This window comes from Coenobita brevimanus, chromosome 18, assembly GCF_032717465.1.
Source record: "Coenobita brevimanus isolate Jiangsu-jjx chromosome 18, ASM3271746v2, whole genome shotgun sequence".
Lineage (NCBI taxonomy): Eukaryota > Metazoa > Arthropoda > Malacostraca > Decapoda > Coenobitidae > Coenobita > Coenobita brevimanus.
The window spans coordinates 17923398-17936902 of record NC_136971.1 but is presented as its reverse complement, the minus strand read 5'-3'; the positions used below and the strand labels follow the sequence as shown (position 1 = coordinate 17936902).

At 42.3% G+C, this 13505-nt stretch overlaps 1 protein-coding gene across 1 annotated transcript in view; it reads right to left on the bottom strand.

Annotated features, from left to right (window-relative positions):
- The window catches only part of LOC145391409 (solute carrier family 4 member 11-like), a 207066-nt gene that overhangs the window by 12649 nt on the left and 180912 nt on the right, over positions 1-13505 (bottom strand). Inside the window, exons 11-13 of the mRNA XM_080266016.1 lie at positions 12361-12467; positions 4730-4898; positions 331-504 (exon numbers count right to left, since the gene is read on the bottom strand). Of these exons, the coding sequence (XP_080122142.1) occupies positions 331-504; positions 4730-4898; positions 12361-12467 (450 nt within the window). The remainder of the gene's footprint in view (positions 1-330; positions 505-4729; positions 4899-12360; positions 12468-13505) is intronic.

Genomic DNA, 13505 nt, shown 5'->3' with positions numbered 1-13505 from the left:
TCACAAGTAGGTTCATTAGTAAGTTAACATTCAATACCTCTGTGAGTGAGCTGGCATTCCATAAACATGGCCCTGCTCAACTTCTTCCACGTTTGTGGGTCAACGGACATGAAGGTGTAAGTGTGGGATATTTAACCCATCTATGCACAACCTACTACTATTTACTTCACAGTCATGAGCTACGATTCCCAATTATCTACGAGTACATTTCATATACATTCATATCCCATTTATCATTTACTCCAGAACTCTTTGGGAATTCCTGTGCCCCCTACTCATACACAAAATCATTCCTGACTTCACTCACGAGGAAAGAGCCTTTTTACTCACATTTCGTAGACGTGGCCCTGTTCGACTCTCTCTTCCACGTCTGCAAGTGATCGGACGTGGAGGGGCGAGTGTGGGAGACAGGCGTGCATCCAGGGAAGGCCGAAGAGCGAGAGAAACCCGTTCATGAAGGCCACGACCAGCAAGTCCAGATGGTAGGCGGGGCCCTTCTTTAGTCTGGCGGGTAGAGGTGGGTTAGTGTGGGGAATGGAGGCAAAATAATTATACAGATACAAGTAAATGGGGATTATATATTTTGCTACATCTGATGTAACCATACCCTTTGGCCTAAAATTGCCATCTCTCCATGCTGAATGCCGAGTTGTAACAATAAATGAGCACTACAGTATGATGATAGTCACGAAGAAATGCTAATTAAGGGTGTAGAGGTGTAGTATTGTCCTTTTCTGGCGCTGAGATACGTGAAATAAACAACAAAAAGACGAAAATCTGGGCCAAGTTATGGTGAAATGAGTATAGGCCATTCACACTACTTGAAAGCTTAAGTTTTGGTCGCATGAAATTCAGTGGGCCTTAGTTATGAGGTACGAATGAGTCTCCTTGGTTACTAGTCAAATCGATCCTCGAATCTAACTCCATTTGGCCATCATCTACGCTGAAAGGGGCTAAGCACTTTCGTCAGGTTGGGACAAACGTGCTATATATGCCACGGGAGGGCGAGACTGAGAGTTATACAGACTGATGGGCGGATATGTAGACAAGCAGAGGTGAGGAAAATAGTAAGAGGGAGGCATAGCTGAGGAAACAGGTAAGAGAGTAACAGAAAGTGAGGCAAGGGGTACGAAAGAAATAGAAGTGAGGCAAGGGATAAGAGAGAGACAGAAGTGAGGCAATTGTTAAGAGGGGCAAAAGTGAGGCAAGGGGTAAGAGAGAGGCAGTTAGGCAAGAGTTGAGAGAGAGGCAGAAGTGAGGCACGAGTTACGGGAGAGGCAGAAGTGAGGCACGAGTTACGAGAGAGACAGAAATGAGGCAAACGTTAAGAAAGAGGCAGAAGTAAGGTAAGAGTTAAGAGAAGCAGAAGTGAGGCAAGAGTTAGGAGAGGCAGAAGTGAGGCAATAGTTAAGAGGCAGAAGTGAGGCAAGAGTTAAGAGAGGTAGAAGTGAGGCAAGAGTTAAGAGAAGCAGAAATGAGGCAAGAGCTAAGAGAGGTAGAAGTGTGGCAAGAGTTAAGACAGAGGCAGAAGTGAGACACTAGTTAAGAGAGGCATAAGTGAGACGGGAGGTGAGTCAGATATGAGACAAGAGGTAAGAGAAGTATAGAAGTGAGGCAAGTGGTCAGAGAGTGGTAGAAGTAAGGCAAGAGGTACGAGAGGGGCAGACGTCAGGCATAAGGTACAAGAGAGGCAGATCTGAGGCAAGAGGCAAGAAAGAGACAGCAGTAAGGCATGAGGCAGGATAGAGAGGCAGTAGTGAGGCAAGAGACAAGAGAGAGAGACAGTATGAGGCATGAGGCAAGAGAGAGGCAGTTGTAAGGCATGAGGCAAAAGAGAGGCGGTTGTAAGGCATGAGGAGAGAGAGAGGCAGCAGTGAGGCAAGAGGTACGAGAGGCAGAAGTGACGCAAGAGGTACAAGAGGCAGAAGTGAGGCAAGAGGTGTGAAAGGCAGGCAGAAGTGTGGCAAGAGGTACGAGTGGCTGAAGTGAGGCAAGAGATATGAGAGGGAGGCAGATGTGAGGCAAGAGGCAAGAGAGAGGCAGTAGTGAGGCAAGAGGTACGCAAGAAATAGCGAAGTAACTTTTAATCATGGCCAATCAATATCACACACTGATTATTATTCACTTCAGGTCGCGGATGTATTTGTACTTTTTATTCACGATACTTTCTGATAATTATATTCAGTCTATGGGAGTTCTCGTACCAAAGGGGTTAATGAAGCCTGTTTACAATCGACTCACTAGCAAAAAAAAACCCTTATCTAAGCAAAATCGTCTGAGGTTAGTATGAATGACAAATAATGCGTCCTCGGAATGAAGGGGTTTAATTTACCTACTGATGGGCAGCCAATAAATAATCCAGTAATTAAGACAGACATACTGACTGAACAAAATACAGGCCAGTAATTATAAATCAATGGTAGATATGTACCTGTCTATCCATGTTGTGGATTGCTCATATATCAAGCAGTTACCAATAAAATGGGGTAATTGTGGTTAACTTTGGGACACCCTGGGTTAGATCAGACGTTTTCAAACTTCTCGTTATGCTCCATATTTGCCAGAAGATCTTTTATGATCCCCTCCGCCCTTTCACCTCGCAAAGGCGGGGGGGGGGAGGTCCCTCCTTTGGGAGTTACTGTAAACAACTGATTCTAGAATTATTAGCCTCCATGTTGCGATACTTTTTAACGTGTAATTGTACGAAATCTAGGGTTCATATGGAGTCTTAAAATGTATGGGAATATTTTGGAGATTATGTATAAACCTTCATGTAGCATGATACCGTACTTCTTTGAGAAACAAATTTCTTACCTTACTCTTTTAAGCACAGATTAAAATCCAAGATGCATTTATCCATAAAGCAAAAATTCTTCAAACAACACACCACAAAGGCTGTTTTGGCTACTGGCGTATCTGTTTACTGTCCACCCCCCCTCAACGTCCAAAGTTTCGGTGAGGTGAATTCTCCCCCATTTTGAAACCCCTGTGTTAGTTTATGGGCATAACAAAAACCTACCATATTCAATCATGAAATGCATATAATAATAATAATAATAATAATAATAATAATAATAATAAACAGCACAGGTACATGGAAATCGATAATTTAACCCGAGACACATTTGAATTACATAACAGTTAACTCACATAACCGAAATTAGCAGTTAAAATTGTTTCTAGATATTTTCACATTGTACCTCCCCAATAAACACAATTACTGTATTGGGGTCTAATTCTTTCAGTGACAGGTATTCTGGCGGACTAATTTCAGTGGTTACTGATCGTGGAGGATTATGCCCACATTCTGGAACAGTATCTTCTCAATAAATGCAGATACCCACAGAAGTTACAATTCTTTTATTTATATACATACTGAAATTGTATCATCTCGATAAATGTTAAAGTCCTTGGAATCTTGGCTCCATCTCATGTCTAACCATTTGCATCTCCACATCAAAGAGAATCTTTACGTTTCTCTTCTTCGTAAACACCATTCCCATATGTTAATATAATTCTTCCACTGGCGGATTTCTGTCTTACTTGTTGCAGTTGTTGACCACAGGAGGTTAAACCAATATTACGAAGCTGTATCTTCACACTAGGCGTAATTCTTCACTTTATACAGTATATCTCAGTAAACTCTATTTCTTTATGAAAGAATTATTTTTGCACTTGTACCTATATAGTGGAACTGCATCATCATCTGCGACACCTTGCCTTATCCTGGGACTCAGCGGACAGGGGATGACTATGACAGAATCGCCTCCAGGCTACTTTCTCATACTGCTCTTCCACACTCTCTCAAACGCTCTCTCGTTTGTCTCTCACCAATATACTGCTTCACTCTCTCCTATACCACATAGGGTCTTCCTCTACCAACATTATCCTCGATATCACTTTCACAGACTTTCTTCAACATCCTACCTATGTGCATTCTTTGTATATGTTCATGCTTTGTCAATGGATTCTTCTTTGTTCACTCAGTAAATTCGCATCTTCCTCCTACAACTCCTTCTTCCATTCCATAATACTCACAAACTTCATTATTACTTACAGCATGCACCCCTCTTCTCTTGACAACTGTCCTGAGAAAGGTAATTTCTTTGGCTTACAATTACGAAAGTGTCCTATCACTCACTGCCCGGGTTTCTCTTGCATATGAGAGTACAGACAATAAATAACTTTCATGTATATCCGTACTAACCATCATACCCTTCAAAATACAACAAACTCTCAGTGCTCTTATTTGATGTGGTCTTTCCATCTTACACTGTATTTGCCAAACTTACACAGAATGACCATGATACTTTTGAACTATTCACCTCCACAAGTATTTCACCATCCATCTGAACCCAGCAATTCAATGTTTCTCGGCACAGTACTGCCTGCCACAGTCTGTTGTGTCGTATTCCTTTGTTTCACATACCATTTACACTTTTCTTCAAATTCACCCTTAATCATCCTCTTGTGTAAACACTGTCAAACACATTTACTGCACTTTGCGAATCACCCTCACCTGCTGTCAAAACATCATCGCCAGCACAGAGGCACAGTTTCAGCTTCACTCCTACAACCACTGTCCTCACTCCCAACTCCTTTTCTCCATTAATATTCATAGTGTATAAAGAACAACCAGAAAGATGCCATAACACATCCTTGTCTTACAAAACAATAAACACAATCTCCATGTGGGTATTATTCTCCCACTGACGGATTTCCTTCTTACTTGTTGCATGGGTTGTTGACCATGGCGGACCCTATGTTCTGATCCATGAAGAACAACATGGAGAGTGAGAATCCGAGACCCATGGTGGCGAACACAGCCGGGATGGGGAGCGTCTCGAGCGGGGGCAGCTTGAACATGTCGTAGTCTGTGTCGTAGCGGAAGTGCTCCACTGTTGGGTGGTGGGCAGGGCGAGAAGGTACGGTGGGAGGAGGAGGAGGAGAGAGAGAGAGAGAGAGAGAGAGAGAGAGAGAGAGAGAGAGAGAGAGAGAGAGAGAGGCAAATAAGTTAAGGATGAAGGAAGGGAAGAGAAAGATACAGCAGAGAATAGGGTAGGGAGGTAAGATAGGGAGGAGGGGAACAAAGACATATGTTAGTACTGATATCTGGAGGTACTGAATGTCACTATATTAACCCTCTTGCTGCCACGGATGCACTTGGGTAGTTTATTCAGGCTACATCCCGACCAATCTATTCAGCTAAGGGTATGTGGGAGTATACCAGTCCAAAGGTTAATCGAGATCAAATTCAACCCTTCGACTACTACTATGATTTGCCTCAGCTGAACAAAATCGTCTCGTGGTAGCCTGTGTACCATAATGTGTCCACAGCAAACGAGAGGGTTAACTGATTTAATTAGAATCACTAAAGCTTCATTCAACAGACACAAACATATTCAACCCCTTCAGTACAATCCCATTTTCTTATTTACTTTCTCTTTCACCAGCTGACATTATTCTCAGAGAACCAACCAGTTATTAAATCGGTCAGTCAAACGACACTATGCTTCCTCTTAACGAAATTCCAGTATTGCGGTTAGCCATGCTACAGCTGATTGTTATATGGACTGAAAGTTAAACCAGTTGCCAAAACTAGCCATTTCCTTCCTAACAATTGCTGGAAACTGTTGGGGAAAAAGTAAATATGAAAGATCAGTGAGATTTGTAGCAATGGTGGATTCTCAACCTTAACTCTGTCTTTGTTTACTTGTGACTGAATGTTTCTTGATTGAGATGTTGCTTTCAAGCCAGATTTCACTCTCATGGCAGTATCTTGCTGGGTCGATGGAGGCAGGGAATGGGTGATAAACGATCTCCATCAACCTATTTAGTATGATGGTGTCTTATTACTGCCATCACCATACTGATCTACGATATCTTAGCAAGGACCTCTCATAAAGAAAGGGTTAAACCTCACCCACTCCAAACCAAAACATACTGCTACAATCTATTTCGTACTCTATCAAATACAATGTATACTGGGAAAGACAAACTTCAGGTTAATATATTCTTGTACGAATTTTGAGTAGAGAATGCCATATCAACGAGGGTCCAATTCTTAACCATGATGACTCTACAATAACCAATGACATTATAGGTAAATTATGAGGAAGACCATTTTTGAGAACAAGGTTATCAGTAACTGGCTCTAATTGCACAACAGGTGGGAATTGGAACCATATGAGTATAGCATTCATCATAAAATCAGTTAAAGAAAAACCACATGATGTTCTGGCACATTTCCCGAGACACCCGTATTTTCCCTTTCACTGCCATGGACACACTTGGGTATTAGATTCAGGCTAAACCAAGACCATTTTATTCTGCTGAGGGAATGTCTAGCACTCCGAGAAGTAAAACTGTGATAGTTTTCAACCATCTGACCATTAAAATTCTCTCAGCTGGGCAAAATCACCTTGTGGTGGGCTGAATGGAATAACTTAGGCTCTCATGGAAGGTAATGGAGTTAGCTAGTATCTAAAGTGACCAAAAATCAACATCATTACCATGCAAAAAAATCTGATGACTTAAAGAACAATAACAATGGCTGAACATAATGAAGTATACAACAAAAACATACGCACAAGAAGCTATACACCTGAGTTAGTGAAACCTGTGATGCCACCACAGTGAATGCGTAAAGCCCCCTCCTCTCCACGGATCAAGGTGGAGATCTGCGGACTTCCCATGACGTGAGGGAATGAGCGACATGAGGGTAAATATGGGTTTCAATAGTGTTAGGCCACAACTGCATCAGTTCATAGTTATGTTAGGTTAGGTTGGGTCTGGTTGGCACATCAGGGGTGACCATCAGTCCTAATAATGGCCTCTCCAGTATGTAATGAGTGGCAAATGCTTTGGACTCATGGTTGGTGTACATCAGCCACTCTTTTATGTGACATACTTCATATCACTGGACAACATGATACCACATACTAGTGCACCATAACAAGGGCCTGTCATCAATTTTTCATAGTGTTTATGATGTCACACGCTCAGATAACTATAATGAGCATTGTATCATTTCTTCCTCCGCGTTATTGATCAATTTGCATCAGATCCAACATGTTTCTCCAAAGACAGACTGGGAGATGAAACTTGTGTTTATGAATCTGACACAGACCCACAGCTCCTAGTGGAAGATACCAGAGTCACTGAGACTCCCAAGACTCTTCGGTCAGGACAGCAAGTGAAACTCATGCTCCTTGATTTTTTTTTTTTACACAAAAACCATGCAGGTAAAATTTTACCCAAGAAGAACAACCATTAAACTAGTTTTCTATCTGGAAGATCTGAATGTTTGCATGAGGTGGTGCAATGGAATGACGGGTGGATACTTCATGTCACCTCACGTTACTTCAGTGTTGGGTAAAACGAGGGAGATAAAAAAAAAGTCCCACATCAAACTTAGTTACCTGACTGAGCACCATGCCTCTTCTGGCTTTTCCCCAAACTGAAACTCGTGGCGAAAGTATACAGTTTCGAAATGACTGATGATGTCCAATCTGACATTATAACGATCTTGAAGCACATAACGAAATAACAGTTCCGGCGATGCCTCTACCTGTGACAGGAATGTTCGAACACATATGTGGATGTAGGAGGGGAGTACTCTGAAGGGGATAATTGAAGTGTATGTACAATCTTCAATAAAAGCTAGTTTGTTAACCATTATAAGAACCTATTGATAACACTGTGTTTCTTCTTGTTCTGGAGATTCGAGGAAAATTGTACATCTCCATAACATAAAGATAAGCTACTTAACCCCTTAACCGCAGGGAATCACTTTCGTGACGCCTGGGAGCAAGGGATCATACCGCGGGGCGTTGCGTTTGTGATTCTGTGTTATTTTGAATTCACCTGGGCTTCCAAGTGGGGGCTTGTATCATCTATCAGTACTGCCAATGTACAACACTAGTCAGCACTCTTAATCTCATCTGTACTCCCATCCATTGTTGACAATTTAGCCATTTCTCCCCGTTCTTGACTCCCCTCCCTACCCCCCCTCCACTACCCTATCCTCTCGCCTGCCCGGCCGTGCTACGCTAAGTAAATCTTCCCTGGAATTTTCCACTGATTTCATCCATTGAAATAAGCCCTATGCCCTATTCTTATACCAAATAATATATACAAGAAAGAAATAAGGTAAGTGAGAGTGCCATACACCTGGAATTGGCTAATTATCACCTGACAACACCTCACGTGCACTCGTTCACTAATTTTCACTATTTATTTCCCCTTGAAATATGCCGTATAATCTATTTTCGTAATAAATATACATATAAGGAGGGAAGGGAGAAGCCTAAGTGATATTTACATTCACCTGGAACTACCTAATTTATAAAGTATTGTCTGGATTTCCTGCCAATCATTTCACTGCTATATATTAGCTGTGTCAAGAGGCTAACGTTGGCAGTAATGCATTTCCCTAGGTAGGCCACCACCCCGGCCCACCCTTATCAGTTCACTCTAATCTTCCAATGTGGAGGTACGTCTGTTCGCTCTTGCCAGCTTCAGGGACTTTTCACCCTCATGCAAAGGGCCCTGTGACCTTTACCCCCTACTAAACCTCGTGTGGAAAGAGGTAAAGGGCTGACAATTGATAAAAGAGTGACTACGATCTTTCTATTGAGTAAAACAGTGCAAGTGGAATTGTAAATAATGTGTAAACAGCAAGTGAAAGTCTATCTATCTATATACCTAGGCTGCTTCCCCCAAGGAAAGGGAGGTAGCCGAGACAGGACGACTCACTCTCCATTTACTCATCCATTCAAACACATTTATTCGCATCTTAGCCCCAAAGGGGAGAACGGACAGATCCTCACCGCACCACACCGCACAAGGGTCAACTGCACAATGCAATCAGTGACATCCGCAGCAGGGCCCGACAGCAGAACTGGTTTACCCCTGCCACATCATAATACACCCATCCCCTTACCCACACCTGACCTGACTAGCTGATCAGACCAAATGCGGGAGAATATCCCCTCAGGGCTGCGTCATCACTTATTCATTCACAATTTCTCTCCATTTATTTCTGTCACGCACAGCCACTCTTCCTTGCTCAACAGACATCCCTCTCGCATCCAGCGCTCTCTTCACACTGTCCATCCATCCTATTCGTGGTCTTCCTCTCAGCCTTACACCTCTCACATCAGATCTAGTTATCTTTTTCACCAATCGCTCATTATCCATTCTCTCCATATGCCCAAACCATTGCAACACCCTCTGCTCAACTCTACCAGCCATCTCCCGAACAACTCCAGTTCTCCTTCGCACTTCATCATTTCGCACTCGATCCATACGCGTCACTCCACACATACTCCTCAGACACCTCATCTCCATTACATTCAAACTTTTCCTCTCTGCTACACTTTTACCCCTGTGGCGGGGGGGACACAATCTGGCCGCACTATGGGGTGGTACTACTACTCTGCGGCCAGGTTGTGTTAGGAAGAATACTGCCACCGTATTCCCTGCGTGTCGTAAAAGGTGACTAAAAGGGGCGGGGTGAGGGGACTAGGGACCCCCTCCTCTGTTTTTTAGTTCCTAAAAAGAGACAGGCAAGTGAAAGTAATGAATGTAAATATACGTGAACAGTGGAAAATAGTTTTATAAGTTACTTCAAGTGACAGTGCATAACACAGTGTAAATAAAACAGAAACGTAAATAACGTAAATAAAATAGAGAACGTATACAGAAATGTAAATGAGTAGTATTATAAGAATACGAGTACATACCCTAGGAGTAATGAAAGTGAAAGTTTCACTCTAGCATGTCTGAATACTATGAGTTATGAGAGTGAAGGTGAAAGTGACGTTCACTCTCAATGCTAGTATACAGGACGAGAAAGTGAATGCTACATATTTTACTGAAAGAAATTGAATCCCTACAGTGATAATAAACTAATACTACTAAAGGAAACTTATGTATAAAGACTGTTGATATATATACGTGTTATATAGTAATAGAAATATAAAGTGTGAGGGGTTTTATGAATAATAAATGACAGAGTACCAAGAGCGAACTAGCGCAAGTGCGACGGTCAGACGCGCTAGTAATTTTCATTGCTTTCACAGTGTTTTTTTTTTTTGGAGTATGGATCCCAAACTACTTGAAAATCATAGAGTAGTGTTTATAGTGTTAATATCTGGCTGTGGTAATCATATTACGGGTTGTTGGGAAGTGTAAAGTGGAGACTTCGTTACCCAAATTCAGAGGTCTCCACAAGTCCTACGGTAACAGACGAAGGCTCAACAAACATTCCAGGAGAAAGCTGAAGGTATGTGCCATAAGCATATGTAATTTTAATATTCTAGGACTAATAACTGATTTTTGGCAAATATTTTTTGAGAGTCCGTCGGAGCCCGAATAACCCTGCGGCACACGCAAAACATTGGTAAACATGCCCGCGGTGTAGGGGTTAAACCCAATCTAGCAGCCTTGTGACCTACCCGTGAACTGATGCAACTGTGACCTATTCCTAATGTGACCAACATCTAAGCCATGCCCATTATTTATTCACATTATGGAAGGTCGGTATGTGGCGGCAATATTCTTCAACACTGAACTAATCACTGTGATCCCGCTAATGACCACTGAGCGTCACTAATACTTCTCTCTCACCAGTATCATTAAATACCGGTACTGAAGTTTTTATTTATACAGTTCTGTTGGGCACTCATGTAATATAGTAAGGAGATATATGTATAAAAGATTTATTCCCAAAACATGGCGGCAATTATGCTTACCAAACAGTATAATTTCGTGAAACAATCCGAGTTAAATTGGCTTGATCATATAAAAATTTTAGACAGACAAGAATAAATTTGCTATGGATATATGACAACAATAAATGAACTGCTTTAAATAACTCTTGCTAGACAGTCATTGATGAGCAGACAGACTGACTGAAAGCCTGGCAGACAGACAGACAGACTGCTTAGCTGAGCGAGTGAGTGAGTGACTGAATGACTGAGAACCTCCGGGAGGGCGAGCATGAGCCGGGCACCACTTACTGTCATTCTTAACTGAAACGAAAAGAAAAAAAGGAACAAAAATAGCAAATAATTAATAACAAGTGGGAAAATACAAGGCAGTTGGAGGAACAGTGGTGAGAAAAATATAAACATCTGAAAACTCGAGAGAAAAGACTAGAACAAAATGATATGATGACAGACAACATTCATAATGGAACAAAAAAAAATATTTCCACAAGTTTAGAATCTACAACTTTGGCAAGGACATTAAATCATGCATGTGCACTATAATGGCAAAAAATATATATGTCCACAAACTATCCATGCTGCTTTCAATAGTTCACATAATATCAACAAAAGCCTTGAACTTGGGATATGAATAAGCACAAGGTGGACTGAACTTCTTGACTCTGGGTGACGTCCCTTTATTTAAGCTTATTCTTGCCGCTACCAGATGATTTTAATCGCTAAGGAAATGCCTCTCGGACTGAAAGGATCTGTTAAGGCGGTATCTAACCCCTCCAGTTCCTAAGGTCAATCCCATGCTGAAAAAATAATCGTCGGGAGATTGCAAGAACAATATGAAAAAGGGCGTCCCAGTGCTGAATAGGTTAAGATGGCAAACACCATCCACACTTCTAAAACAATGCTCTAAGATGCAAGTCATTCACGGCTACTGTTTGCAATACTGTTACTCTTGCAGTGTTGAAGCTACACTAATCTCTACAAAAGCAAACTTAGAACAATGCTTCCTAAATCAATAGCTAGGTCATCTCTCTCTCTCTCTCTCTCCCCTCTTCCTTTCTTTTGTCCCTACCTCGTTCTCTCTCTCATCCTTCTTACTTCCTCTCCTTCTACAACTCTTTCTCTAGATCCTCACCCTGTCCCTGTCCCTCTCCCTTTATTTTTCCTTCCCTCTCTCTCTAACCCTCTAACTCTCAGCAGATGTCTTCTTTCTTTTCTCTCCCGCCAATATCTTCCTCTCCACATGCTAGCAGTACCAGTGCTTTCTGACCACTCCCCCCCTTTACGGAACTCCTCATTCTTCCTCTCCCTTTCTCTTTCCCTCTCCTTCCGCCTCTCTTCCTGTCCCAACCTCCTATCTGTCCCTCTCCCACTTTCCCCGTCTCCTGTCTCTCGTCTTTCTCTTTTTCTGTCTTCTATATGTCCTCCTTTCCCTCTCCGTATCTCCTGCATCTCCTCTCCCTCTCCTTATCTCCTATATCTCTTCCTCTCCCTCTCCCTGTCTAATATATCTCCTCTCCCTCTCCTTCTCTCTCCTCTCTCCCCATCTCCTATATCCTCTATCCCTCTCCTTATCTCGTATTTCTTCTCCTCTCCCTCTCCCTGTCTCCTCAGCCCTCTCAGTACTTACGCTTGACGTCCCTGAAGACATAAGAGCCAATGAAGGAGAGGACGATGACGGCCACGGGAAGGGCGTAGTCAGCCAGCACCTCTCGCTTGTTGGCGTTCAGATAGGGCCTGTGGAACCGTGGCCACGTTAGGTTAGTTTAGGTTTGGCTGGCATGAGGTAGGGTGGGTTGGGTTAAAGGAAAGATTAAGTGACGCTAGATTACACTGGGTTAGGTTAGGCTGGATTAGGTTGTTGGGTTTGGTTTGGTCTGTTTACGTTAGGCTAAGTTAGGTTATGTCAGGTTAGGTTAGGTTTGACTGGATTAAGATGAGGTAAGGACTGAAGGCTGTTGTGGGGGTGAGGTGTTGGTGACGCTACGAGGGCTGTGTTGTGGTGATGGAAGGTTTGCTGAAGGTGAAGGGGCAGAGGATATCACGTCTGTCAAGCGTCCGTATTATCGCCATCTTAGGAGTTTCTCGTGCACTTCATCTTTTGAAACAAATTGTGCAAATGACACATAACGTCCTTGGATATGGCGACATGTTTTTACACTATGTTCTTGCCACTACTTGACGTATGATTTAGCTCAGACGAAGGCAATTGTGGTGAAGCGTTTTATAAAACATGTATCTAACCTCTCCAGTTCAAAACATCTCTCGAAAACTGAATAACAATTGCCTGAAGATGGAATGAACATAAAAAAAAAAAAAAAAATCTTATCGTACTGAAGGGATTAGTATTTCCACGAATGTTGCATATGTGTGCTGACTATCGACACTGGCAGCCTTACTATCGTACAGGAGGATATGAAGACACTATATACAGTAACACAGAGTGTGATAAGATGGCACTAGAATTCATCTTAAGCTGACGAGAGTGCAATCCAATGAGTACGCAGAACACGGGTGAGTTTTATTGTACTCTTTTCACTTTAACTTGAGCTAAAATTGCCACATCTCCTTCTTGAATGCTGAACTGTACCAAGGGATTAATACTATAATTTGATGCTGGTCACGAAGAAGTGCCCTGGAAACTAAGCAGAGCAGCAGTGTTGTCATATTTTGCCAGTGAACTTCAATATGTCTTATGCAAAACGACGAAAATCTCGGCTAAGTTAAGGCAAAAAGATTATTGCATACTTACAGCCAGTTTCCTTAGCATCCCAG